Here is a 27,595-nt window from a genome sequence, read left to right on the forward strand (position 1 = left end):
AAGGAAACATGGTAATGAATGGGTGAGAAAAAACAACATGATGCTCTAGGTCCGATGTCTGCACTAAACATGGATTTAAGCAACTATTAAATTCTCCTAATTCTCCCAATGGAATACCAGAGAAACTGACCGAAGCCATAGTAATGCAGAACTGCCCCTCCCCCACCTTTTGCTTTGCTCTGAAGGGGTGAAAGAAAGCGACTATCCCATTTCCTCAGAAGAAAGGGAAAGACATTGTCTAAAAACTAAAGGAGTGCCACTCATCACTCTCACTGCTAACAACGTTTCAAAACTACAGTTCACATGATTAGTGTGTTTGTTAAGCAGCGGTCTGCAGGCTGCTCATTCTACTGTATTTCTCGGACTATACGGAGCACCGGATTATAAGGCGCCAGTGGCGGCTGGCCAGTAGGGGGCGCTCGGGCACCGCCCCCTTTAAATCGTTTAGATAATAAATGATTTCTAAACTGCAAAGTACTTAGAAATGTATTTATTCATACTGTGTGTCCAATAGACATGTTAGAATTTATTAAAATAGTAAATACATAATTCTATTTAATTGCTCACATTGTGCACACTTCCTCCTATCCTATGTGCAGGGCGCCGTTCTAATGGGAGTGAATGTAGGCGCAGCAACTTGGGCAAGCACGTGATCTGAGGCTGACTTTTAATTGGTTATCTAGGGTTTTTGCACAGGGCGCACTGCTCTGCGTCCCGGACACACCTATTCTGTTGTGTCATTACTGGTACGGTGTCAGTACTGGCTAATTTTTTTTAAAACATTGTGTGATTGGACAATCCCCGATTCGACTCAGCTCAGCTGCAGTTCGTTAGGTTGATTCACGGTTATGCTTGCAAAGTTGAGTAGTTTCAAAATGAGAGAAAATTCTGTTTTGTCTTTACAAAAAAATGCTTTTACAAAGCGTTCACTTGAAGAAAAAAAACAGGATAAAGGAGCTTGGACCGGATTCAGCAGCAGGCAAGTGATCTCTCCACTCCATGGTTGGAGAAAGCAGTGTAGGTAGTAGTCAGCCAGTGAAGAAGCGTCGGACACTCAGTGTAGAAGACCATGAAAGGATTGCTGCAGAGGTGAGTTGTTGTGGAAAATCACTGTTACACTGGTTTATTGTAATGTTATTTAATATATTAGGAAGATGTGCTTTGTAGTTAGAAATACCTTTAGTTGTGTCTATGCTGTGTAGGTATGTTGATGTAATGTTTGTCAGCAAGATATTTTATTATTTAAGTTGTACTGAAGTTTATGGGTAATGGGGAATAAAACATTTGGTGACTGAATTTTGTATAATCTTGTCCCACAAAAATGCTGTAACACATTTCATAACACAGCCTTAAAAAATGGCATCAAATGTTATTAAAATCAGGAAAACAATCTAGAAGAAGTCTTTTCAGAAACTGTCACGCTCTTGAAGATCCTCATCACCACACCCATGACCACAGCAGAAGCTGAAAGGTGCTTTTCAACTCTGAAAAGAATCAAGACTTTTCTGAGAAACTCAATGACTCAGGACAGGCTGAATGCATTGGCCATGTTGTCAATGGAGAAAAGACTAGTCACAGAGATGACTGACTTTAACAAGAATATAATTGAGAAATTTGCTGGGCAGAAGGAAAGGAGGGCAAAATTCATGTTCAAATAGTGCTATTTTTTAAGATTTGCTTTGTTTGTTTTTCATTTGTTTGTTTGTGTGCGCCCCCCCTCAGTTTTTTTTAGCACCAGCCGCCACTGTAAGGCACACCATCAATTTTTGAGAAAACTTTTAAATGCGCCTATAGTCCGGAAAATACGGTACATCCTTTGTAGAATTATGTACCAAAATAAAATTAAGAAATGTTTTACACAAGATCATTCCTGTTACAATCAATGGGTCATAATTTAGCACCAGAAGGACAAATTGTTGCCAACTAAATAATGCTTCCAAGCAGCAACACCGCACACATCAACGTAAGAGTGATGTGATTTGTTGTGCAGGTTATAAATTTTAATTTGTTATCAATAACGTGAGAATTTGATCCCTAACCAAGCCTGTAGACAAAATGTAGTAAGGCTTTTTCAGATTTGATATAAATTGCCAGAAAAATACAGAAATCTAATTTTGTCAAAAAGTAGTTGTCAAGTAATCAGATCCACAGTAAGATAAATTGGAAACTGTTTCATGACTAAAAGCTGAAGCTAAAGGTTTCCCTCTGAATGCAGCATAAAGTCCTAAAACAACATCTCTACACAACTAAAACAGAGATGATCTGAATTAGCATGGATGCATTCTTATAACCTTGTGCTGTCAAGTGAGTTTGAGTCAATAATAACAACAGTAGATTTACCGAATGGGTGTTGATGATCTCCTCTATAGAGATGTAGATGACAGGTTTGCTCAGAGTCACCATGTCTGAATACTCGTCAATATTAAACTTCTCCTCGAGTTCAGGGACGTCACAAGCAGCCTGGAAAAATAACCTGGAGGAGAGCAACACAGTTAGCTGAGGTCAGCCGTTGAGATTAAGATTTTGTTGACTTGAGGGTACCAACTTTCTACTGGAATAAAAATAAAAAGGTCATAAAAATGCTGAACTTCATTTATTTTGCTGATTTTCTCTTTTTTCCCCAGCCGGGGTGAACAGTTCAAATGGACAGATTCCCAGAAAACGGGAACAAAAGTGGATTTCCAGTAAAGATGAGTCACTCACTTTTATAAAGTGGGACAGACGGCAACACAAAGACGCACTTGTGTCTCCTCTCCCATTTGGAAGTGAAGTTAATGTTGGCAGACGACTTACTAAAATCTGCTGATGCAGCACATAGCTGTTTCTGTTCACAGGGTTACCTCCACGTCAACAGAGTCACATTGTTTTCTTATATCCCTTCCGGACTTTGTTATTGAAGGAAGGTTGCTTCTTTTTTTTTTTTTTTTTTTTAACACCTCGTGTTTCTGTCTTAAAAGGAGCAATAAGTAAGAAATTTACTGAGAAATTAACCAAAATCTGTCACCTGGGATGGAAGTAACATAGGAAGTTCTCTATAAACAATCCATCATCTGCTTCAACAATGTCTTAGTCAAGTTTGTCTCCTTTCAAATCTAGAGGTACAGTGTGGAACTACGTCGGTGCAGTGTGTAGCCCGTATTTACTTCCTGGTTCCTGAACCAATCATATGAGAGTTCCCAAAGCAGAGCGCAGTACTTGGTATTTAACTTTGGCAAAAGAGCAGCAGCCTGCAAACGTGGAAGCCAGTAAGAGAAGTGGACCAGAAATAGAAGAGAATACAAAATCATAGGCTTGTCCTGTGGAAGTAAAAATTCAGTACACAACGGCAGGCTGTTGTGTACATGTTGTTCTGATTTGATACACTAAGGCTACGTTCACACTGCAGGTCTTAATGCTCAATTCCGATTTTTTTGTGAAATCTGATTTTTTTTGTGTGGTCGTTCACATTTCCAAATATATGAGACTTGTATGTGATCTCCTGTGTGAACTGAACGCGTTCTACCTAAGTGTCCCGCATTAGCACTGGAGGACGCGATGACGTCACACGTAGCAAGCGTCCTCAGTGTTTGCGGAAGTAAACATGGATTATAATGCGGTCATTAATTTATTTTCTAACCAGAGCTTTCCGTCCATTGACTGCTCTCCACATTGTAGTCCACTATGGGTGTCGTCTTTCTTCCAGCTTCTGCATAGCAGGACGCAGAATAGTGACGTTTGTCGAGTATCGGTGACGTACAGGTCGGATAAATGCGACCCGGCTGTACAGACACAGGTCGCATGTGAAAAGATCCGATCTGTGTTTTTCAGACTGTCATAAAAAGATCAGATACAGGTCGCATACGGGCAAAAAAAAAAAAATGGAATTGGGTCACTTTAGGCTGCAGTGTGAACGTAGCCTAAGTGTCATTTTTACTTATTGCTCCTCTGACAAAACTTTTTGGAAGTCTCTCGCAGCGCGGCATCATTTACGCACAGTCATCTCATCCCTCTTACCTAAACTTCTCATACATCTGGGATATGTAGGTGTTCATCGGCGTCATGTGTGCATTCTCGCCCTCAAAATGCTTGTTTGCAGCAGCGTGCTGCAGCATCTTCGACACAGACCCCAAGTTGCGCCGCTGGTCGTTTGGCAACTGGCCTCCTGCCGACACGTCGATGATGTCGAAGGCGTCCGGCGCCACGATGGCTGGGTTCATGTAGCGGTAGTACAGCAGGTTCCCCACAATCTGATATGAAACACAGATCACACATCAAGCCAGGGTGCTGTTTTTTTTTTTCGAGGATTTTATTTCGACACCTTTATGCTTCTACCTTCAGCAGCTCATCCTCTGAGGCTTCTGGAAACTTTTCATGTAGGGTGTTCTTCAGAACCTTTGCTATGTATCTCATGCCATAACTGCATGCAAAACAAAGAGCATTGGTAGGACATCAAACGCACAACACCATGCCGTCACATGCTATGTGGCAAACGACAACACAAGCAAGAGTAAAACTGAGGAGGTATATGGCCTGTTAAAACTAAAAATGGGTCTTTTAATATGAACAGGATTTCAGTGTCTTCTGCTTTGCCATTGGCCACACAGCCCGTCTGCTGGTAAATAAGGACATAAGGATGTTTACTCACTAATTTTGTTGGCACGTAAAATAACAGTAGGTTTGTTGTCATTTCAGCTTTTAACTTTTTGCTCTCTCTCTTTTTTCTTCATAGAAGGTACACCTGGTCTGGCGTTCTGTTAACTGTGACATCATCCAGAGAAGACAGATCACCCACCATTTAATGTAGAACAGATTACTGGATCAATGTGTGCTTCTGTGCTTTTTTGTCTGTCTTGTTGTGTCTCTGTTCTGTCTTCTGTAACCCCAGTCGGTCGAGGCAGATTACCGTTCATACTGAGCCCGGTTCTGCTGGAGGTTTTTTCTTCCCGTTAAAGGGGAGTTTTCCTCTCCACTGTCACTTCATGCTTGCTCAGTATGAGGGATTGCTGCAAAGCCATGGACAATGCAGACGACTCTCCCTGTGGCTCTACGCTTCTTCAGGAGGAGTGAATGCTGCTTGTCAAGACTTTGAAGCAGTCAACTGGTTTCCTTATATAGCAATTTTTTTTTGACCAATCTGTATAATCTGACCCAATCTGTATAATCTGATTGAATTTGACTTTGTAAAGTGCCTTGAGATGACATGTTTCATGAATTGGCGCTATATAAATACAATTGAATTGAATTGAATTGAATAAACCATTGTGCTAAAAGGATGCTCTATCCTTAAAACGACACTGAGACCAAAAATGTTTGGCGTTATTGAAAAAGCTAAAAAAAAAAAACAAAGATAGAAAAATGCTGCTAAATGCTCAGCAAAATTAAAAAAAAAATCTAATGCAATATAAGCAAAATTTTATTCATGATTATTAACCTTTCTTTAACAAGGAAGGGCAGAAAAAGAACATCCTGTGCGTATAAGACTTAAATCCAACTCCTAAATACATACACATGCCTTACCAGGTAACGGGCATATACACAGTCACAAACATGCTAATTTGTCACAGAAAACAAAAGCTAAAAGAAGACGGCCGTGGTTGCCAGACCTTGAAACTTACGGGATATTGTCCAGCGAGGACACGATGGAGCTCAACACCTTATCCGTTGTGGCCCGCAGAGCCACGCTGGAGGCCTGCAGCCTGTTGCGTACTTCCTCGTGCGACATGGCCTGCTCAGGGGTCACGTCGTAGGGCAGCTTGCTAGAGGGCAGCAATGGGAGGCGAGTCTGAATTATCGTTTGAGCATTAATAGCTGATCATTTCTGTAATCTAAATGGTTAGAAACAATGTTTTCCTGATAGGCAGGCGATAAGACAGAATGTACCACAACTTGAACCCTAACAAATGAGTACCTGGCCTCTCCGGTCGCCGTCTCCAGCTGGTTGACCCAGGCTTTGTACACGTCCACAGGATTGGTGTTGATGCCCAAACTTTTGTCATCGATGATCTCTTTGACCACTGGAGCCAACAGCTGCCTGAGGGTGTTGTGGCCTCGGGCGCCTCTGTTAAAGCTCACCACCATCTTGACGACTGTGGGATTGCCCGTCACTATGTCCTGGATCTGATCCACCTTAGAACTGAGACAGAAGGAAGAAAAAAAGAGCCATGTTGGAAATGATGCCTCCGTTTACAAAAAAAAATAAAAAATCTGAATTAAAAAAATAAATTAATGTGGATGTTTTTGAGATATTTTGTTGCAATTATAAAAGCTCTTAAATGTTTTTGGGGTTTTATGCCACTAGAGAACAGCAACTACATTTATTATCAAAAATTGGAGCAGAAAAGTTCAACATCTAATTCATGAAATCGCGCGTTTTAGTGGCCAATCCCAGGGTATGAGCAAGTTAATGTTGAGAAATCTGGACGCTGGGAATTACACTTGTTCACATAGTTTCTCACGCCTCGCTCACAGAATGTTTGACATCTATAAATAAAAGATGGTACCAGAAATGTAGTTTCTCACATAAAGTCTCTGCAACTTCTTTGTATCTACTTGCCAATAACCTTTCAACAGTCACACCTTAGAAGTGCTGAATAAAGTCAGACCTTCGTCTGACGGCCTTAGAACCAAAATCCGTTCACTACGCTGCAAGTCAAGTTTATTTGTAAAACGCATTTAAGCAGCAAGGCGGTTCAAAGTGCTTTACATCATGAAAACATTGAAACTTCAAACACATCAAACCGGTCCCTGGTTGTGAGACCTGTAACAAACATTAAATTTTATTAGGTGAAAACATCAATACACATCAAATATGTTGGTCAGAGTTAATATGGGCTGAGAACAACCCTAAGAAGATGGGTTTTCAGTCTTGATTTAAAGGAACTCAGTGTTTCGGCTGATTTGCAGTTTTCTGGAAGTTTGTTCCAGATTTGTGGAGCATAGGAACTAAATGCTGTTTCTACATGTTTGGTTCTGGTTCTGGGTATTCAGAGTAGACCAGAACTAGAAGATCTGAGTGGTCTGGAGCAACAACAACAACAACAGGTCTTTAATGTGTTATAAATTAACAGAAGTACACACCATAAAAAATAAAGGGACCACTTAAACAACACAATGTAACTCCAAGTCAATCACACTTCTGTCCACTTAAGAAGCAACACTGACTAACAATCAGTTTCACATTCTGTTGTTTAAATGGAATAGACAACAGGTGGACATTAGAGGCAAATAGCCTATAATGCATGTTTTAGTGATGGGTGATAGCTTTGCAGCCTCTCTTTGTAGATTTCATAATAAACGTGAAGTCGAGTTTTACGCCATTTACATTCAGCTCTACGACAACGTTTTCTTTCAAATCTCACAAATGGGGCATTTCTCCATGGAGATTTCTTCCTCCCAGAGACTACCTTCACTTTACTGGGAGCAATGGAGTCGATAATGACTCCATTGCTCATTGAAATTATCTACTAACTCATCTGTTGTATTATAGGATTGAAGTGAGGTGGAGGAATATATCTGACTGAAGGTTTCTACTGTGTTGTCTGTAAATAAACGTTGTGTTACAATATCTGTTTTGCTAAGTGAGTCGACAGAGACTGTACTTTCAAAGATAACAGAGAAATGATCCGACAGGGCGACATCAATTGCAGAGAAATATTTACACCCTCACTGATAATCAAGTCCAGAGTGTGTCCTTGATTGTGGCGCTGCTTGTTTGACATGTTGAGTCAAACCAAAGTTGTCAAATATATCACACCACTTTTTTTGCATCTCTGTCTTTTTGCAGAGCGTCAAATTAAACCCCCGCTGTCCGGTGCAGCATTGTACAGGCGTGCACAGGCTAATATGACGTGACTTATCCAAGTTCCTCCCGTCGATCCAAGCCTGATTAATCTATTCTTCACAACCCTTGGAGTTTTCCTCCAGAGGGGCCTAAAATGTGTGCATCATTAATCTCCCACTGAAGGCTCCTGGTGTCACAAACGCTGCATGGGGAGCAGCTGCACCATTAACGCTCTGGAGAGGCAGGTTTACCTCCTACGCAGTAAATGTGGTCCTAAATTGTGGAAGCACATCATCACGGCATGCCTTTATAGAACTACCTAAACCTAAAAGACACTGATAACGTCGCTATAATAAATGTGTTCAATCCAGGAAACCGTAGCCCACAATCCACAATTATGCACAAGCGATTCACAGCCTCACATTTCTTTTTTATACATTAGCCTCTCTGCCCTAATATAGAGGCTCCTGCACTGACTACGTTTCTGATTATTTACGCGATCAGCCTTCGATCTATCTTGACAAGTAATTCACTGTTAAACATTTTGCTCAACTATCCACTGAGTTCTCACTTGATCTCTTCTTCCAGCGCAGTCTTGAAGAGTTTGAGCAGCAGGTACTCCTCTCTTTGGTTGGAAGCGTAGTTGTACAAAGTGAAGATCACCGTGTCCATGAACTTTGTAGACTTGTTTTGGGGCATTTGAAAGATCAGCTTAGCCAGATAGGATGGAATGGTCTGAAACGGGGTTGAGGGGGGAAACAGTTTTAGTTTGCCCTAATACAGAAAATCTCAGAGATAACGGATCTAAACAATTTTCTGCTACTGCCCAGCTTGAATGTATTCGTGCTGCACCTCTTACCTGTAGCAGATAAAAGAGATGCTGGTAGGCTTCCAGTTTCCTTCTTTTACCCTTACTAAGGCCTTTAATCCCAAGTCCATCTCCAGTAGTCTGGTCATCTGTACTCGTTTTATTTTTCTTGTTCTTCATTTTCTTATTATGTGAAACAACATCCTGTGAAACAAAACAACCCCCCCCAAAATTAGGAATCCCAAATGAAAAAGATGGAGTACCCTATACCTCATCCGTCCAGCCATCTACGTGTGTAGAAGAGCCGAGGTGCATGTTAAACGTCTCTATCTCAAGCCGTAGCACAAACTCAACGATTTCATGAAAAGCCTCTCGACCTGCAGCGTGATCCTGTTCTTCACCAGCAGGCCGATCTTGATGTCCATCACGTTCAAGTCTTTCTCCATCTGTTGGTTGGAGCGGATCTTTGTGACCACTTCCTCCCTGAGCTGGGTCACCTCCTGCTCCTCCTGCAGGTCCAGGGGGCTCTGCTCCAACAAGTGGACGAACTTTCGGACCACCGACAGCGGAGGATCACTGGCGCCAGCTAGAAGTGACAAAAACGAGAACTGCGGTTTTCTTTTAAAACTTACAGACGAGCATTTATTGGTTTTACAGGCAGGTGTTCTTCAAATACTGGGCAACATCAGAGTGCCGGTAAATGTGGATATAAAGACAGCAGAACAGTTTGTAATTTTATTGATTTCAGGTAATTCAATTCAAACGTGAATCTCATATATATCCATTTTTTGACTCACTTAATGTCCTGTAGTCATCTCTTGCCTTGTTCGCCTTTAGAAAAGCCTGGATTTTCACAATTTCTTTCTCCTAAACCCAGCGAGAGCAGATTGTTGTAAGCAGCAGGAAAAACTGAAGGGAATTCAGAAACAGATCTGCGGACCGAGTCGAGGATTACTCACATGGTCTCTGAAGAACTGCAACCGTTGATTGTACTTTCGTTTTGCTTTCCACATTTTCACAACAGACTGGATCTAAAACAGATGTATGAAATGAACACTGTTTCATCAAGTCAGTACAAATAAAAGATACTTTCAAGATATCTGTGATTTTTGTAGGTTTTGATTAATTACGTCATTACGTCATTTTAAAAGACAATAAAATGAATAAAATAATCACCTTGATCACAGAAGCAACACTTTTCTGAAGCAAATTAATCCTCCTTATGTAGATTTTCCTCTGTCTATAGCCCCTCCAGCAAGCCTAAAAAAAGAAATAACCGTGTTTAAAAAAGTAAAACCATCTAAAATAGTTAATGCCTGGCTTCGCATGATTGGTTGGGGAGCTTGGATTGGCAAGAATATCTTTAATACGTCTTTTAAATAAGTGTAGTACTGTTTATGTTGGTTTTTAATCCTAGAAAAACAAACAACTTTATCAGTTGTATGTAAAATGTAACAAATATACAATTCATAAATGGTGCAATAGCCCACACAGGAATAATGAGCGTTTATTAGATGTCTAATCAACTGCGATGGAGAAAGGTTTACACATTATGGGTATGAATTACTCATTTCAACTGTTCCTTTTCAGGTTAAAAATATAATAAAACATACTTTCATCAATTTTAAAAGCCTTGTACAGACAAATAAGTAATTATGGAGGAATATTTGAACACTCTTCTAAACAGAATTAATAAAGTTGTTTAAAATTGGTTGTTTTCTTGGCACAGATCCTTCTTTAAGGTGTAGTCCATAAATTATGAACAAACGCCAAAGTCGAATGTCATTCTGCTTTTTTTCTATTTGAACCCCAGCTTTGATGTGTGTTGGGACCACAGTTCTGAAGGCAAAACCACCTGTGTCCAAGAATAAACCATCCAACCACAAATCGCCAACCTCAGAGGAAAAGAAAAGCGTTCGGTTACAAAGGGACACCATGAAGCTTGACCTAAATTTACAGCTACCCACACAAACAACCTAAAGACCTTCTGTGGAAAGATTATATGGTCAGTGGAGTCAGAAATGGCAGGAGAAAGCCAATCGACTGACAAAAAAAAAAGACTGCTGTAGATTTCTTTTATCATTATCACAATAAATACCACAAAATCTTGAGACAAACTTTTGAGTCCCTACGGCCCATCTTTAGCTGCACCTTGTGCTGCTCAATTACACAAAGTGAATGGAATAATAATAAAAGAAGGACTATCTCCAAATTCTTCAACTTCAACTCAAATTAACGACAAGACCAGTGAAAGTGGACACAGCTGGAAGTTCCAACAGGAGATTGAACCGCAAATATACATGAAAACATGGGTAACATTAAAATACAACACATAACCATTACTATAGATGTATCATCTGGACCTAAAAGCTGGCTCCATCCTTGTCATAAAAACAGACCAATTTAAAAAAAAAAAAAAGTAATCTGCAACCCAAACCCACTTGTGATAAGAGGAGCGGTCAACTCATCCAGAATTATGCCAGAAGCTTCCTGATGGTGTATCTGCCAATCGCTGAGGGACATTTAACCAAGTATCAGCAGGAGTCTGTGTGTTGCTAAATCTGCATTTAAACTTGTGCACCCAGTTCTTGATTTTTTTTTTAAGGTAACTGTTTGTTGTTTGATCATTTCACCCTGAAACAGGATTGATCAAGTGTTTTCCTAGAGGCAAAAACTCATGACAAGTAAGCTTTCACCAGGACTGTATACGTTGGTCTTCTAGTGTAATGGCGAACATGACGCCCTCTTCAGTATAACCCAAATATATTCTTCTTATTTTTCTGTCACAAACTAAAAAGCACATAAGAGGAACTCTGGGCTTCATCCTGTGGTCTTTGAACACTTTAACATGTTAAATGATGAAAGTAGAGATGCCTCCTCATATTTCATACCTGGAGTTTAACTACTTGTGGTTCCTGCTGGTGTAGATACTCCATTCTCTGTGAATGTTTTTTTCTGACCAGGTAACCTCTGATCCTGGCCTGCAGCTGCGTGACGAACGATTCATTCGCCAACCACAGCTGTTCCCTGTTGTACTCTGCAGTCACACAGTTGACTACATTCTGACAGAAAGGGGAAAACGTTGTGTCAGTCCTGAAAGTAGTGATCAGACCATAACGGCTGCTAGCATAAAGCAGAAGTACCTGGATCTCTTCTTTGCTGAGCTGCGCAGCTTTCTGGTCAAATCCTTCCGGCTCTTCCCAGCTGCCCTGCCCCGTCTCCAGGCTGTAAAAGTAGTCGTATCTGTCCTTGATGCTGTGTTTTACCCAAACACCATCGCTGCTGCCTGCAAGAAGGAAAACAATCCTCCATTTTACATTTTCCCACGGCCTCAGCAGCATTAAGATAATAAAGTTGTTTCCTATCAAATCTAGGTCAGAGGTAACTGATGAGGCTCCTAAAAGCAAAGTTTTAAACTTTTATTAAATCAATCCTTTGACAACCGAAACATTCATAATCTTGCAAAGTTTATGAATATTTTCCTGCAAATTAAACTAATTTAACCCTTTTAATAAAAAAACACCTTTGTTTGCACTTAGAATATTGTAGATTAGTGAGTTTTTATTTTTACACTCAAATACTCATCACCAAAAGGATTACATATGAAAAACACATTAAATCCGTCTTTAAATTCTAAGATCACACGTTGATTTGATATCAATTTGAATGAAACAGAGCAACTCATCTCATTAAGAACCTTTAAAGCAGCATAAAAATACTTTACCGTTTTTCGCTCCTTTAAAATGTCGATTTTATAAACTCTAAAACAATTTGAAATTAGATTATCTCACTACTGCAATTCTCTTCCCTTCCATGTGGAGGCAAACCCACTTTAAACACATTACTGATGCCTAAAGGACATGTCGTATCCATTAATTGTAGCCAAAACCTTCATACATCTACAATTTGCTAATTCCGTTTTTTAAAATTGAAATTATATTACAAATGTGATTAACCGTCCAGCACATTTACCGTTGCTAGCGTTTGTTGTTTGTCTGTGTGCTAGTTCACTCTGGTATGTGTCGGCACAGTCCGGATGCACCGCTCTCAGTCCTGCACTTGGACTCTGCAAAGCCTGCAAGGTGTTCTGGGGGTCCCCTTCCTCCACTGTCCTGTTAATATGAGCAACAGCTCCAGCCACTGAAAAGATACCAGAGAGGTCAGCTGTTTAGTGAGAACGCTGACCGAAAAAGATCCACAGCAGGAAACGTGGCTGGGTAACACAAACCAGCGTGAGGACAGTAAAATCCCAAAGAGTCAGGAACACAAAACGTTTCAAATGACAAATATTTAACAAACGTGTATAAAATGTAGAATAATTTATACGCTGGTGTATTTTATCAAAACCAAAACTGAAACGAACTTGTAAACACTCAAGTGCGCCGAACACAGACAAAAACTGACAAATAACCAACAATTAGTTCACCTAGTTTAGATGTACCGTTGAAACTAGTTTACATAAACTATATAAAAAGGAAACATAAGCTTTTTTACAAGCTTACAAGCTTCTGCGTTACATTGACACACAGTCTGCTGAATGTATACAGCTCCCGTGTATATATCCTTTTACTTCTTATTTTACTGTATTCTTATTTTTTGTCTGCACCATCAATACCAAATCAAATTCCTCGTAAGTGCAAACCTACTTGGCGATTAAAGCTGATTCTGATTTTTCCTCTCACTGTCGGACATGATATCTGAATAACCTTTTCCTATATCAGGTCTGGTAGAATCACCAAAATTATTTGTACTTGCTAAATAACAGAATGATTATTTTTGACAATATTTTATTACTTTCCTCTTAATCTGAAGTTTACATACACTAAGACCACTAGGCCTTTAAACAATTTGGGAACGACCAGATGGTGACGTCATGTGTTAGGAAGCTTCTGACAGCATTATTGACAACATTTGACTTGATCTGAGACACCTGTGGATGTTTTAAAGGCACACCTACTACAACGCGCCGCCTATTTGTGTGACATAATGGAATAGTCAAAAGAAATCAGCCAAGATGTCAGGAAGAGAAGTGTGGACGAGTCTGGTTCATCCTTGGGTGCAGTTTCTAAACGCCTGAAGGTGCCACGTTCATCTGTTCAAACTATTTAATGAATGTATGAACACCAATTATCATAATGCTCAGGAAGGAGACGGGTTTTATGTCCCAGAGATGAACATGCATTGGTATGAAATGTGCACACCAACCCAAGAACAAAAAGTAAAATAGCCGGTAAGAGTGTCTCATTATCCACAGTGAAACGATTACTGCACCGACATGAGCTGAAAGGCTACTCTGCCAGGAAGAAGCCATTACTCCAAAGCAAACACACACAAGCCAGACTACCGTTTGCAAATGTACACAGGAACAAGGAATGAATCTTTGGAGACATGTCCTGTGTTTAAAATTGAACTGTTTGGCTATATTGACCATTGTTACTTTTAGAGGAAGAAGGAGGAAGCTTTCAAGCCTGAGAACAGAGCCCCACTGTGAAACATGGGGGTGGCAGCATCATTATGTGGGGTTGCTTTGCTGCAGGAGGGACTGGTGCACTTCACAAAATAAATGCATGAAGAGGAAAGAATATTATGTGGAAATCGTGAAGCAACATCTCAAGACATCAACAAGAAAGTTGGAGCTTAGACGCAAATGGGTCTTGCAAATGGACAAAGAGCTGAAGCATAAATGGTTCCAAAGTGGCTTAAGGATAGCTATGTCAATGTTTTTGAGCGGCCATCACAAAGTCCTGATCTGAAGCCTATTGAAAAATATATGGTCAGAGCTGAAAAGGCGTTTGCCAACAAGTCAGCCTACAAACTTAGCTCAGTTACACCAGTTCTGTCAGGAGGAAATGGCCAAAGTTCCTGCAAACGTTTGTGAGAAGCTTGTGGAAGGAAAGGCTTATTCAGATTTCATGTCTGGCAGTGAGAGAAAAAAAGACGCTTATGTGTCTTTTTATATCCCGTATGTAAACTTCTGGTTTGAACTGTACATGAGAGAGATAAAAAAAATAAAAAAAAACTGCTGGTGCATACTTGTCAGGGCCTCTGCTTCGTCCTGATTGGCTGTGAGGATAGCTTCCTGGATTTGGTCCAGCCAGAGCACCGCAGATTCATCTCCAGAAGTCTGTAATCAGGGGAGAAAAAATTAAGATCACTTTGGTGTTGAGAGGAAAGAAATCAAATTAAACATCAATCATAATATTTCACTAAAACACATTTTAAATAAACTTTGAAAATAAATGAAATTTAGCTATTACAGCTTGGGTCAGAGACGCAAACTGGTCTTGATTGGCAACACATGGAGGCTGTTACTGAGTAAAGACTCAATGTTAGACATTCTCAGCATCAGTTTGGTGTTTAAAATGTAGAAACTATGTAAATAGAAACTGTGTTTTCCACAACAAGCCAAGACACGCCTGCGGTTCATTCAGAAAGCTGGAGGCTTTCTGTAGATAACCAGAAAGCCAGAAAGTACGGAAAAGCTGTCCAGTTTTCTCCCCTTGAGCTTTCCACCTGTGCCTGCCATGGCACATGATGGATGTGGAAATGTTGGCAAACCTTTTACAATCTCAGAACTTAAGTAAGGCTCTTTATTATCTTGGAAATACAGACAGACGCTGTTGTTTTTATAGTGCTATCTGTGCGAAATATTAACAAAACTATTAGATATCAACTCTCTCACATGTGCAAACTGATATTTTCAAACTGATATCTGCTAAAATCAGTAGTGAAGGTTAAAACTTTACTGAAAACTGGTAATCGGCCACAAACTTAAACTGATTTGATCAAACTACATAAGTTGGTGATGAAAACAGCAACAAAACTGGCACAATCTCTGCAGAACAGGAATATGAGAAGAGAGGGAAAAGAGTACGGGTAGTCGTCGATCCCAACAGCTACAAACCGTGTTTACACAGTTTGTCGGCTCCGCTTCCTCTCAGGCTAATTTTAGAGATCCCTGTAGGAGTCAGAGGTTGCTCCTTGACCAGAGAGACCCCCGCCCCACACACACACACACACACACACACACAGAAAGGAAGTTACTGCAATAAAACAAAGACATCTAACAGATGTGGTTTGTTTATCGACTTTAACAAACTCAACTTTAACATGAAAAGCTGAGCGATACATCTACAAACGCACAAATTCAAGGCGAAAGGTTTTGTTAAGCCTTCCATCTAATTTGATTGGAAACGTTAAAATCTCTACATATTTACATCGTATGCAACATGAAGTATACAAAAGGATAACCAAAAAAATTTAAAAGGTTTTTCCTTAAAGATACACTCCACTGAAATAAGAAATACATATTTTTAAACACCAAACAAGTAATTTTTTTAAATCATTTTAACTTGGATTATATTGTTTCCATTATAGAAACAGAAATGAACAATTAAAAAACAAACTTACAAGTTACAAACTTAACTTAAAAAACAGAAAATCTATTTTTTAAGCAACCCAAACTCACTAAAAGCTAGCTAAAAAGCGCCACTTGTTTATAGTCCACAGTCAACAGAGCGGCACACAGCCCCTCCTCACCACTGTGAGTCAGGGGGAAGTTTGTGACGCAGGCGTCAGGGAATTCAGACCTGAGCAGGAAACTCGCTCGCGGCACCGCACACAACTAAGCATCCATCAAACCCAAACCAAGAGCTGAGCTCGAGCGCAAACAACTATCCGCCGCTTGAGCTGCAGAGATGCAAGAGGGCAAATTCCTCCGGCGGAGAACTGCTAAAGAGAACCACAATCAAGCGGAGTGAAGAACAGACGCCGTGGGAAACGCGGGAAAATTGGTGTGGAAGTGAAATGGCTGACCTTCTGAGAGGACTCGTATTTTGTCTAATGGTGGCCCAGACCAGTCAGCTCAATGGTAAGTTTATTCAGATGTTTATTCAGATGTAAGGATAGTGACGGTTTTCACAGACGGTCAAAATTACAGTTAAACCCAGAGTTATTTATATACCTGGCAGAATGTTTTTAAAGTAAAAACACTTTAAATCGTGCTTCTACTGACTGGAAATATTGACGGTTTTGGAGAGGGTCCCGACTTGAATCTAATTGAGAATTTGTGGAGGGAGCTAATGATGAGGGTGATGGCAAAGAGGCCCTCCAACCTCAGAGACTCATCACCAGAAGCTCAGAAATCATCACAATATCAGTGGAAACAGGCAAAAAGCCCGTCAGCAATTTGAAAACATTTGGTTGCCAATGAAGATTTCTCCATTCGTCATTCTGAAGGGTATTAATCATTTTGAAAACAAATAAAGCAAACATTTTCTTTTACAAATGATACTGATTATGCGTGGTTTTAGTAGCCTTTTAGAGATGTCTGTCAAATTTCCAATCAGAAGTAAACCTCTTGGTTCAACAACCATTTTTACATCCGAATCTGCCAGGGGTGTGAATCATTCTGGGCTTATTTAGCCTTTAAACATAAAGATACCATAAACAGCATAAGCTTATGAGCAAAAAAAACAATTTGAGGTTCAGTAATTTCAGGGGTTATTTAATCAAATGTAAATGTTTTTTTTTTTTTCCTTTAACAGGAAACGGAAAGATAACTGCGCCACCAAAGAGTTTTTACGGCTTCCCAAGACGGTCTAATTACACAAACCAGCTGCTTGACCTTTTCCACTACACCACCGATCCTCCCCTGGATGTGGACCCCGAGGGGCCAGTGACGGCATACACCACAGGGGCCCTCAGCACTTGGATCATACCTTTATCGTACATCATAATCATCCTGGTGGGTGTCCCCTCCAACACCTACATCCTGGCCTTCCTCAGACTCCGGCTCAGAACAAAGACTCTATCCACGGTGGTCCTGTACCTGAACCTGGCCCTGTCGGACCTGCTGCTCGTTCTCTCGCTCGCCCTGCGCGTCCACTACCACCTCAACGCAAACAACTGGATCTTCGGGGAAATCTCCTGCCGGCTTGTCACGGCTTTATTTCACGGGAATGTTTACTGCTCGGCTCAGACCATAGCGTGCATCAGCCTGAGGCGCTACCTGGCTGTGGTCAAGCCGTTTCTGTACAGACGGATGGCTAAGACGAGCCTGAGCCTGTGGATGTGCCTGGTTGTGTGGTTCCTGTATGGAGCTGCCGTCGTGCCCGAGCTCCTGGTCAGGCAGAGCTACCACATCCCAGAGCTGGGGATTACTACGTGCCATGACGTACTGCCGCTAGGAGAGCCCTCACATTCGCCGCTGGTGCCGTACCGACTGATGCTCGTTTTTCTGGGCTTCTTGCTTCCCTTCGTGGTTTGCGTTTACACCCACATCGCCGTGGTTTCCCACTTAAGAAAAAGCTGCAGCGACTGGAGACCCTTCATCAGAGTGAGCACCCTGGTTTTCGTCGTCTTCGTGGTGTGCTTTTTCCCCAGTGGCATCCTGCACAGCGCCCACTACATCAGCCTGTTTTCCAGCGGGGACGACACGCTCTATGGATACTATAGATTAGCGATCTGTCTCTGCTGTTTCCACAGTTGCCTGGATCCCATCCTGTGCATGCTTCTTTCCAAGACGGCAGACTCAGAGCTACAATTTGTCTCCCTTGATTGGATTCTACGCCGGCCAGCAGCTTTAACGTGACACTGGACATTTTCTAAATAAGGGGGAGAAAAACAGACTATATCCTGGACTGCTATACAGAAGAGAGATAAAGCAAGACATCCGAGAGTTCAAAACCTGTAAAAATATTCCTTGAAAACTCAGTGAAGACAGAATTTGCAACATTTAAGGAGACAAAAGAGCTGAAATATTTATTGAATCAGAATGTTCATTGTAATGTCAATGTGTAGGGGGGAAAAATATTTGTAAGGCAAACATAATCTCATGTCCATGCACGACATACCAAGTTATATTCAATAAATTAGAGTACTATTAAGAAAAGTTCCTTTATTTCAGTAACTCAATTCACCAAGTGAAACACATTTAATGATTTAATTACACCGACTGATGAAAACCTGGCTGTTTATGTAGATTACGTTTCTGCACAGCATAAATCTCATCTTTAAGTAAATAGAACACGTGAGCTGCTGAGTATTGTAACTGGAAGATGACTGAACCAAATGCTGGTTAAATTAAACCAGTAATAAATGTTTTGCATGCTGCCACAGCAAAGCTCAACCTTTAGTCCAGGGTCCGATTTCCCATGCAGGACTATTTTCTGCATTTATGTGATTTGGACCTGGTTCCTACAGTGGAAAAGCAGGAGGGAGAAAAACTACCCCAGAAAATGATCCTGGGTTCTGAAAAGGTTCCTGCAGGTGAAACGCACCTTTTGGACCTGGAATGGAAATCGCAGATGAATCCGAACCGACAGTCACTGCATGATTTGTCACAGTTGCTTCTTTGTCTGAGCAAACATACTTTCATTACTTCCAGTTTAATGTTTTGTAGAAATGTGGTTTTCGCGTGTGGGAGAATTAAAAGAAATGTGGACATACAAGACAGAATATAAACTATTACATTTAAGAAAGAGAAAACTGTTGGAAAACAACAAGACACCTGCTGATTTAAAGCTTTAACAAACTATTTTTCATATGCACTTCAAAGAACTAAATGCAAGTTTGTAAAAATCTCTAAAATGCAGTAACTAAAATGACAGTGGTGTTACCTGGCAGAGAAGCTGTTTGGTATAATGAAGTAGGTCGTGGTAATGCTTCGCTGTGGCTGGGTTTACTCCCGTCAGCTTGGCTGTAGGGAGAAGCAGAGCTGCAAGGGTCTGCTGAGGATCTCCTGAGTTCAGCGCCTCGTTGATCTCTGCAATAGCGATGATACCTGAAAGAACGAGAAAAAAACACTCTCAGCGCACTCCAAGTCCATGAATTTATCTTTTTGGGAGCAGATTCTCTATCTGAGACAACTGGATTTGGACCTGGATGCTTAAAAACGTTATTAAACACGGGGAAGATGTCATTAGCAAAGGAAAAATACTGTTTTGTGAACCAGAACCGAAAATCAGTAAAAATCTTACGTTCGTGCTCCTCTTGGACCTGAACGTTAACCATGTCGATGCATTTCTGAACATCGTTCCAAGAGAGAAACTCCTGGCTCTTGGAAAGAGTCTCGGTTCGCTCTTCAATAAGCATGTCAGCGTACCTAAGAAAAAAGGGTTGTGTAGAATTTTAAATAGGTTCAATATTAAACTAGACGAATCATGTTTAAACTTTTCATGACTCCTAAACATTTTTCAGGACAGAACTCCCTACTTTCCCAGAGTCCAAGTCCTAGGTTTCTCAAGTTGGTTTTAGCCTGTACCATTACACAATTAGTGGCAGTAGCACCGTGGTACGGTACTAAACACAGAGCCTGTAATGACCTTAGTATGTATGGACAGATGTACTGTGGATTGAAACAAAATTTAAACACTGACGGAGAACAGAGCCTGGAAATAAATAATCCATACATGTACTGAACTTATACTTAAATCCATCTCTGTACCTTTTCAGACGTTGTAGGAAGCCTGACATTATAAGCTGAGGTTTATAAACTCTAAAAACACCAGCGGTCCTTATCTGACCCTGGAGTGGGCGCTGTGCTTAGCAACCAGGTGATGTTCTTAAGACTTTACTAAGAGCTTATTTGCCCTCTTTCCTGCAGCCGTCGTACCTGTTGAGGTTGTCGTGCTCTATATTTGTGAAGCCCAGCGGAGAGTCCGTCAGCTGCTCAATGACAGCCTGCGGCTCCTTTGTGTCCAGCACCTCGTTCAGGACCGCTACCGCCGACAGCATCTCCACAGCGACGCTGAGCTCCTCGTGACTCAGTCCAGACTGTCACACATCAAGTGATGAATCAAAAGCAGCGGCAGTGCATTTTATTCAGGAAATATAAAACATCTGTTGGCTTTAAGGGTGTTTTAGCAACTAAAGGCCCACAGAGCTGCAATCTTAAGGTCATAGTCTCACCCGTCCTCCTTGGAGCTGCAAACTAAACAGCTCGGTCTGATACAGGTTGGCCGCATTCTGGTAGACGATTGGCAGCTGTGCCTCAGGGCTCTGCAGCTCCTCCACCGTCTCCACAGCATTGCCCAGACGAATGGCGGCGTTGATCCGCGCAACTGCCTCAAGTTCTGGTCGGCAAAGTGTCACAAAAAGTTACATAAAAGACTTGGATCTGGTCTTATTGTATGAACATTAAATCCGACATAGAAATACAGAACAGAGAATATTTATATGGGTTTTTTACTAAATCTCACTAGCAATATGTTTCCATATTTAGTATTGAGATCCCTGTGAGATTTTATTTCATAGATAAGGAGGCTCGGTCAGTTCCAAACTGGACTTACTGCGTTTCTCTGCCTCTGCAAAGTCGTTACAGGAGCTGACGATTCTGTGAATCTCCTCTTTGTCCAGCGCTACCGACCTCCCACCATCCTGTGGTCCAAACAGAGACTGATGAGACAACAATAAAGTCAATTATTCTGCATTTGACAAACCACTGGAAGAGCAACTCAGTGCCTTGGCAGAGGTCTCCTACACCTGGGTCCTGGGCTTTTATCCAAATGTGTAATTAGTCAAGTCATATCAGATAATTAAAAGTGTCATTTTAAAAAAAGTTGAGGAGGTGCGGGGGTATGAGGATAAAGTTGTAAAATTTGTAAGAACCCTAACAAAATTTCAGAAAAAGTAGAGTATCTTGTAATGGTCTACTCTGATATCGTTTTAACAAATATGAAAACGCTGATAAAAGAAATGCTGAATCTTTCATCCCATCCTGGGATGAAAAGTCCATGTTTTTAGAACATCATCTGTAACAACCCACTTTGATATCTTTGGTAAAATAAAACAGATTTGATTTCAAAATTTCCAGTAATTTCAATGAGTTAATAATAATAATAATAACCCAGGAAGAGTAACCCTCCCACAGATCTTCGTTCCTACCCTCATCTATGGTCACGGGCTTTGGGTCGTGACCGAAAGAACGAGATCCCGGATACAAGCGGGTAAACTTATCCGAGCTTATCCCCCCAATAAATATCTGCATAACAGAGAAAATTAATCAGTAAAGTCTATAAAAATGCAGTTTCCCCCAAAGATCACAAAACTATAACTTAACTAACCAACTTATTCTACTAAGGATCATTGCTGACAACTTGCATCAATCAGCCTTAATTTCCTTAAAAACTGAAATAAAACTGAAAATAAAAACTGAAATAAAAAAAAAAGAAAAAGAGGCTCTAAATAAAATGGGATTCTCTGACTTTTGAAACCTCCAAGTGTAACTATTTGACAAACGACCCTAAAGTTATTGTACCTTTGATTTTTGTTGTGTGTAGGATGTAAAATGCTCCAGGTAGCAGCCGCTGTTTGCCTCCTGGACGCCCAGCAGGGAAAGGGCTTCGAGTCTAAGTGCAGCCATCAAAGCAGCTTCATCTTGGACCAACACTGCTTGGTTCACTTGCCGTACTGCTGCCTGGGCTGGAGAAACCACTCAGTGACGCACAACTTGCTGCTCATTTAACAATAATCTCATGTAATTTTCACTTAAAAAAAAGTTATATCTTCATGAAAAGAATAAATGCTTTGGAAAAAATAAAAAATAAATCATGAGCATGTCGTGTTTGCACATCCTTACTGTTGACACGATCGATGCAGCTCTGGATTTCCTGTTGAGTCAGTAGCTCTTCATAAACGTCTCTTTCTTCTGTAGCAACTGATAATCGCTAACACACAGGAAAAATAATAATAATAAAAAAAAAAAAAATAAAAAAAAAAAATAAAAAAAAAATATATATATATATATATATATATATATATATATATATATATATATATATATATATATATATATATATATATATATATACACACACACACACACAAATTAACATTTACTATTATTCTAAATTTGTTTGATAAAGCAGGGTTCGTGTGTCGTTGCAGCGGATTACTTATTTCACATTTCACATCTGAAGTCATGTGAAGAAAATGTTTGTACAGTATTTGTAAAGGGAGTGGGAGGAGAGATGCCGAGTGGAGGTCTAAAGTCTGGTAAATACAGCTGACACTGCAGGGTCAGGAATGTGCTGGCGGAGGATGTGGAGTGAAAAACTACATTAGTTAAACCTAAATGATCCGTCATAAAACTAAAATTAAAAATTAGCTAGTTGGCCTAAAGCAGTGAACATCGTCTAGCTTTTATTTTGTTTGTTCTGTGATCGACTTCATTTTAGGGTTGGTGGTCCACAGACCTGGTTACTGATTTTTCAGACACGTAAGGTTGTTGATGTAAAAGACGTGTTACAAAGCAGTAAAAACATTTTCATTGTGTATTTTCAGATGGATCCCATTTACCATGTAATTATCTACATAAAAGAAACCGATATGTGAGAGAAATCATTTTGACAACTTTTAGGGTAAGGGTGAAGAGTCTTTACAGGGAAAAAAAGATAAAATGTATGAATAACCTGGGAGTGATGGTTTTCTAGATTTTGTTTGCATTATTTCAGAACCGGGGACCCATCTACCCCCCCCCCTCTCTTTTTTCCCTATCTTGGAATTGTGGGCTCTTAGTTCGTTCCATTACTTTATTGCCACCAATGATCACTGACATAGCAGCACAAAAAAAATGTCTGTTTCTACTGGTAATCCCACATACATGCCTAATATTTTAGATTTACTCCTAAGTTGTAATGCATTGATGCATTTTAGTTACATTTAAGCTCAATTTTTGCTTATTCGTGGCAGCAGTGCCATATTTATACAAGACGCCTACAAAACAGTAACTTCTGTGATTTGGAGCGGCACCTAAAATGCAACAAAACAATGCGAGAAAGCTGAAAGGTTAGTCTTCTCACCCTTCCTGACGACTGATCCCGTTTGCGAGCCTTAGCCTGCCTCAGTGTATCCTGGTAGTCTTGAGCCAGGACTTCCTGGGTTTTCCTCAGCATTGCGTTTGGATTTTTCAAGGCTCCCATCGTGACGGACGCCTGGCCTCTCTCGACTGCCTCGTTGATGGCGATTACAGCAGCATGTACTACGACACAAGTGTATTTTAACCAGTTAGCGTTGGCCAAATGATTTATTGTCAAATTGCATTGTTGAAAACTCATCAGTACTCACAAGCCGCCTCGTCCACAGAGAGCTCATTGGCCAGGATTCCTCCGATTTTACTGAAAGCTGGCATCTGAATACCATACTTCTCCAGTTCAATTCTCATGTTACTGATCTCCTCCTCTGGAAGACAGAAAGTTGGGATAAACTGTATGCCATCAAACAGTAAATGCAGCAATACATTACAGGAAGGGTTATTCATTTTCCTTTGATAATAAGGGACTATAGATTTAACATCAGGCCTCTTCACTCAAACATTTAGATCCATTATTCCTGTCCTTAAAATAAAATAATCAGTGTGTAAATGAAAGCTCTTGTACAAAAACTGAACACTGGAAAGTATGCATCAATGCTAAAAATTTTATTGAACTATTAGACTGGCCACCTCATTAAGTACCAGGTTGGCCCTCGTTGTGCCTTCAGAACAGCCTTTAATTATTTGTGGCACAGATTCAACAAGCTGACAGAAACCATCCGCAGATTTTGGTCCATGTTGCATCACCCAGTTGCTGCGGATTTGTCAAATGTTAATCCATGACTTCAATCTGTTGTTCCTCTCTTACCGAAGGCGCTCTATAGGCTTTGGAGGCCACTGGAGTACAGTGAACTCATTTCAAGAAACCAGTTTGAGATGATTTAAGCTTTGTGACATGGTGCATTAATAGGGCTGGACATCAGCAACAATACTCAAGCAGGGTGTTGCATTTGGAAAGTGCTCAACGAGAACCAAGGGGCCCAAAGTGCAGCAAGAAAACATCACCTGCACCGTTCCCACTGTTTTTTTCAACCCTGCATGCTTTAGACGTTTCTCTGCTTTAACAGATTCAGACGACTGCAGTTCAGAACAAAATGCTGCTGTTCAGGCCGCGTTCTGCCATCTGATTGTTGCATAGTAAATGTTGCCTCATCAAATAAAAAAAATAAAAAATACTGCCCAAAATGGAATAGCTTGAGCCAATTTCAGCACCGGGTTGTCGTTCCTGGCCGACACATGTGGTACCCAGTGAGGTCTGCTGCTGCTGTAGCCGATCTGCTTCCAGGTTCATATTCAGAGACTCTGTTCAGGGATTATAATGTCTGGTTGTTGAGCTACAGTTTCCCCCTCTGTCCTCTCAAATCGTTCTCTGTAAACCAGAGATTTGGTTGTGTGTGAAATTCCCAGTAGATCAGCAGTTTCTGTAACACTTGGATCAGCCCACCAAACACCAACAACCATGCCAGGCTCAAAGTGACTTTAATTCTCCTCCCCATTCTAATGATCACTTTGAACCTTTAGCAAGTTGTCTTCAACAACTCTACATGCTTAAACGCATCGATGCTGAGTCGCTATTTGTGCTAACGAGCAATTAAACGATCATTCATAAAGCGGCCGGTAATAGTTTGCTGCAAACTTAAAAAACACTTAAAAAAAACTAATGTGCCAAGAGTTAAAAAGGCGAATGGTGAATTTTCAGAAGAGGACACAAAGAGGAAGTCAGAGAGTGTTTATTTGCATAGAAATAATTTTCCAATAAAACTACAGACAATGATAAACTATTTAAAAAAGTTCAAAATTAGCTTTATTAGGTTTAAAAGCTAAAAGGTTACGATCGTCACAAATGATTATCTAGAAGACCCCGGGGCAGGTAGTACCTGTTTATTATGGTTTCTATTCTTTCTTTATTCTTTTTTAAAAAATTTTGTGAGACTTGCTTTCAACAGAACCCGATTCTCACAGCTCTTACCCGTGAAGTCGACTTTTCCCAGCAGGTCCTGGATCTGTGGCGCGATCCCCAGTTTGTACAAGTACAAGCTGAGACAAATCACAACAGGCACAAACTTTAGGGTTAAAAGCGATCAGGAGGTTCAAACAATACATGGCACAGACACAAAACGGGGATAAAAGACGTTTATTTCCTCTCATGCTTGTCTTTCACCACTGGAGGGTAGCATTGGCTCATATTCCTGACCACAGCCAGCAGACTCACTGCAAAGCCTGGGACTCAACAAGCAGGAGACTGGAAACTCCATTAAACTTTCATCTTCTCTCAGGTAGCTGATGAGCGCTGCTGAATTATAGATATTTGTGTCGGTTTGGCGTCGGGACGGCTCTAAAAACGGGACTCGTAGGTCAGCAGCTCGTGCCTCTCCTGACCTTTGGCTACTTTGTGTAAGTAAACATACGCTGTACTCTGTCCTTGGGACACAGGGGGCTTCAAACGGCCATTTAAGTTTGCTAACAGAAAGGGTTGTGTTTTGACACACCGGCAGCTGATTTAGGCTCAGATATCGATAGTAACAGCTGACTCAGGGTAATGAAGGCGGCTCAGACACATGCAGCAGTGGTAGAAAAAAAAAATACCTAACAGGGCTTAGGGCGACTGCTCCTCTCCAGATAATGAATAACTTTTTTTCCCCCACATTTCTCATTAATACCTGGAGGAGAGTTTCAAAATACATAATGTTTCCCCAGTGAAATTTGGTTTCGCTTCAGTTTTTAAACCATGGTCCTCTGCCTTGTGGGACCCTAGCAGCATTTGCAGGAAGGAAGTGCACGTGTGTGGATTTGAAGGGAAGGAAACCAATTCTCCCAGGACCCGACCAAAAAACACTACAACAAAGAAAACAGTCCAAGCAGCTCGCAAAACCACTCCCTGAACCAGAAGTTTGGATGAGCACATGGGTGAGAGACGACACTGGATCCCTTTATCATTTTGTTTTTTTCCCCACTTACTGAAAGATACATTTACCGGCACAACAGTATCATTTTTAATCCCGACCATGTCCTGAAACTAAAACCCAGTAATGAAACTATAAGCAGCTTCCATTAATGTTCAACTCTGCATGTTTTTATTTAGAAAGAATAAAGTGATTTAATGCCAGATGGAAAACTTGATTTTTCTCTAATAACCACAGTGTTACACTTAAAAAATTATCAGATTATGAAACCGGATGAAGTTACAGAACATTGCATGACCAACTGCCCGTATTTACATCTAGTGTCAAATGTGAGTAATCCTCATTTACCACAAATAGTCAAAGGTCTGTTGAAGAGCAGCTGCTCCCACAGCCTTATCAGAGCATAAATACATTGTTTTCTGTTTCTGTTTCATATCCCTTCAGGGCGCCATTTCTGCTTTTAAAATAAAAATAAATGGGTCCAAAAGGTGTTTTAGCAGTGCTGGCAACATCATACGTCTGCATTTTTAAATTCTACCTTTACCAAATTTGTCCTTATTCAACGCAAGTTTCAGATTGGGGTACCGATCCAGTCATTTTTATGGGTTCAGGTATCCCCAACTAAACTGAACTGCCAACCCCTGAGCCTGTCTGCACAACGTCGGTGAGCCAGTTAGATGTTTTTGTCTAGCGTCGTTGGCCATACTTACAAAACTGTATCATAGACCAGAATTTTATTTGGTGAGCATCAACATGAAATTGATCTTAACCTGGCCTCAGAAAAAAACAAAAAAAAAAAAATCTTGAATTGTACGGATCGGTATTTGGATGAAAATGCTTTTAAAAACATCCCAGAATTACATATTTAGCCCTTACCACATAGTAAAGGTAACATAATCTCATTAAGACTCAGTGTCACTGCCAAGAGTAAAAACAGTAAATGCCTGCACAAAATGTCCCACTTTTTTATTTTTTACTTAATCTGCTGGAATTTTATTTATGCTGAATGTAGGGACAAAGAAATGCATGAAAAGTGAGAAGAGTGAGAAAAAACATCTGCATTCTGGATGCATGTCGGTCTTACCTTAGTGCGTGTATGCAGTACACCACCTTGGGCATGTTTTTACGGTCATACACATCAGTGGTTTCTGGATAAAATATCTGAAATGGGAAACCATAATTGGTATTATTCACTAATCTGCTTTCAGTATGAGCAGTACAGCAAACACTCCTGTTATATAAAAACTAGTAGTTTTCACAGACTTAAATCAACTAATCTTTAAATAATATTTAAAAAAATATATTAGATTTTT

General features: G+C 40.5%; 2 protein-coding genes across 2 annotated transcripts in view; one reads left to right on the top strand and one right to left on the bottom strand.

Annotated features, from left to right (window-relative positions):
• The window catches only part of iqgap2 (IQ motif containing GTPase activating protein 2), a 58,194-nt gene that overhangs the window by 6,412 nt on the left and 24,187 nt on the right, over positions 1-27,595 (bottom strand). Inside the window, exons 5-30 of the mRNA XM_036143588.1 lie at positions 27,367-27,443; positions 25,349-25,416; positions 23,634-23,747; positions 23,369-23,547; positions 22,147-22,234; positions 21,826-21,989; positions 20,858-20,945; positions 20,478-20,641; positions 20,182-20,342; positions 19,547-19,671; positions 19,187-19,350; positions 14,601-14,691; positions 12,540-12,707; positions 11,711-11,853; positions 11,459-11,629; positions 9,744-9,827; positions 9,527-9,598; positions 9,365-9,434; positions 8,945-9,153; positions 8,619-8,771; positions 8,331-8,494; positions 5,888-6,112; positions 5,595-5,735; positions 4,312-4,396; positions 3,994-4,226; positions 2,341-2,473 (exon numbers count right to left, since the gene is read on the bottom strand). Of these exons, the coding sequence (XP_035999481.1) occupies positions 2,341-2,473; positions 3,994-4,226; positions 4,312-4,396; positions 5,595-5,735; positions 5,888-6,112; positions 8,331-8,494; positions 8,619-8,771; positions 8,945-9,153; positions 9,365-9,434; positions 9,527-9,598; positions 9,744-9,827; positions 11,459-11,629; positions 11,711-11,853; positions 12,540-12,707; positions 14,601-14,691; positions 19,187-19,350; positions 19,547-19,671; positions 20,182-20,342; positions 20,478-20,641; positions 20,858-20,945; positions 21,826-21,989; positions 22,147-22,234; positions 23,369-23,547; positions 23,634-23,747; positions 25,349-25,416; positions 27,367-27,443 (3,534 nt within the window). The remainder of the gene's footprint in view (positions 1-2,340; positions 2,474-3,993; positions 4,227-4,311; positions 4,397-5,594; positions 5,736-5,887; positions 6,113-8,330; positions 8,495-8,618; positions 8,772-8,944; positions 9,154-9,364; positions 9,435-9,526; positions 9,599-9,743; positions 9,828-11,458; positions 11,630-11,710; positions 11,854-12,539; positions 12,708-14,600; positions 14,692-19,186; positions 19,351-19,546; positions 19,672-20,181; positions 20,343-20,477; positions 20,642-20,857; positions 20,946-21,825; positions 21,990-22,146; positions 22,235-23,368; positions 23,548-23,633; positions 23,748-25,348; positions 25,417-27,366; positions 27,444-27,595) is intronic.
• Positions 16,031-19,191, top strand: f2rl2 (coagulation factor II (thrombin) receptor-like 2). Its single transcript, XM_012861320.3, has 2 exons — positions 16,031-16,437; positions 17,114-19,191. The coding sequence occupies exons 1-2, from the start codon at positions 16,374-16,376 to the stop codon at positions 18,157-18,159; spliced, it is 1,110 nt and encodes a 369-aa protein (XP_012716774.2). The 5' UTR covers positions 16,031-16,373; the 3' UTR covers positions 18,160-19,191.

Source organism: Fundulus heteroclitus, chromosome 12, assembly GCF_011125445.2.
Source record: "Fundulus heteroclitus isolate FHET01 chromosome 12, MU-UCD_Fhet_4.1, whole genome shotgun sequence".
NCBI classification, from domain to species: Eukaryota; Metazoa; Chordata; class Actinopteri; order Cyprinodontiformes; family Fundulidae; genus Fundulus; species Fundulus heteroclitus.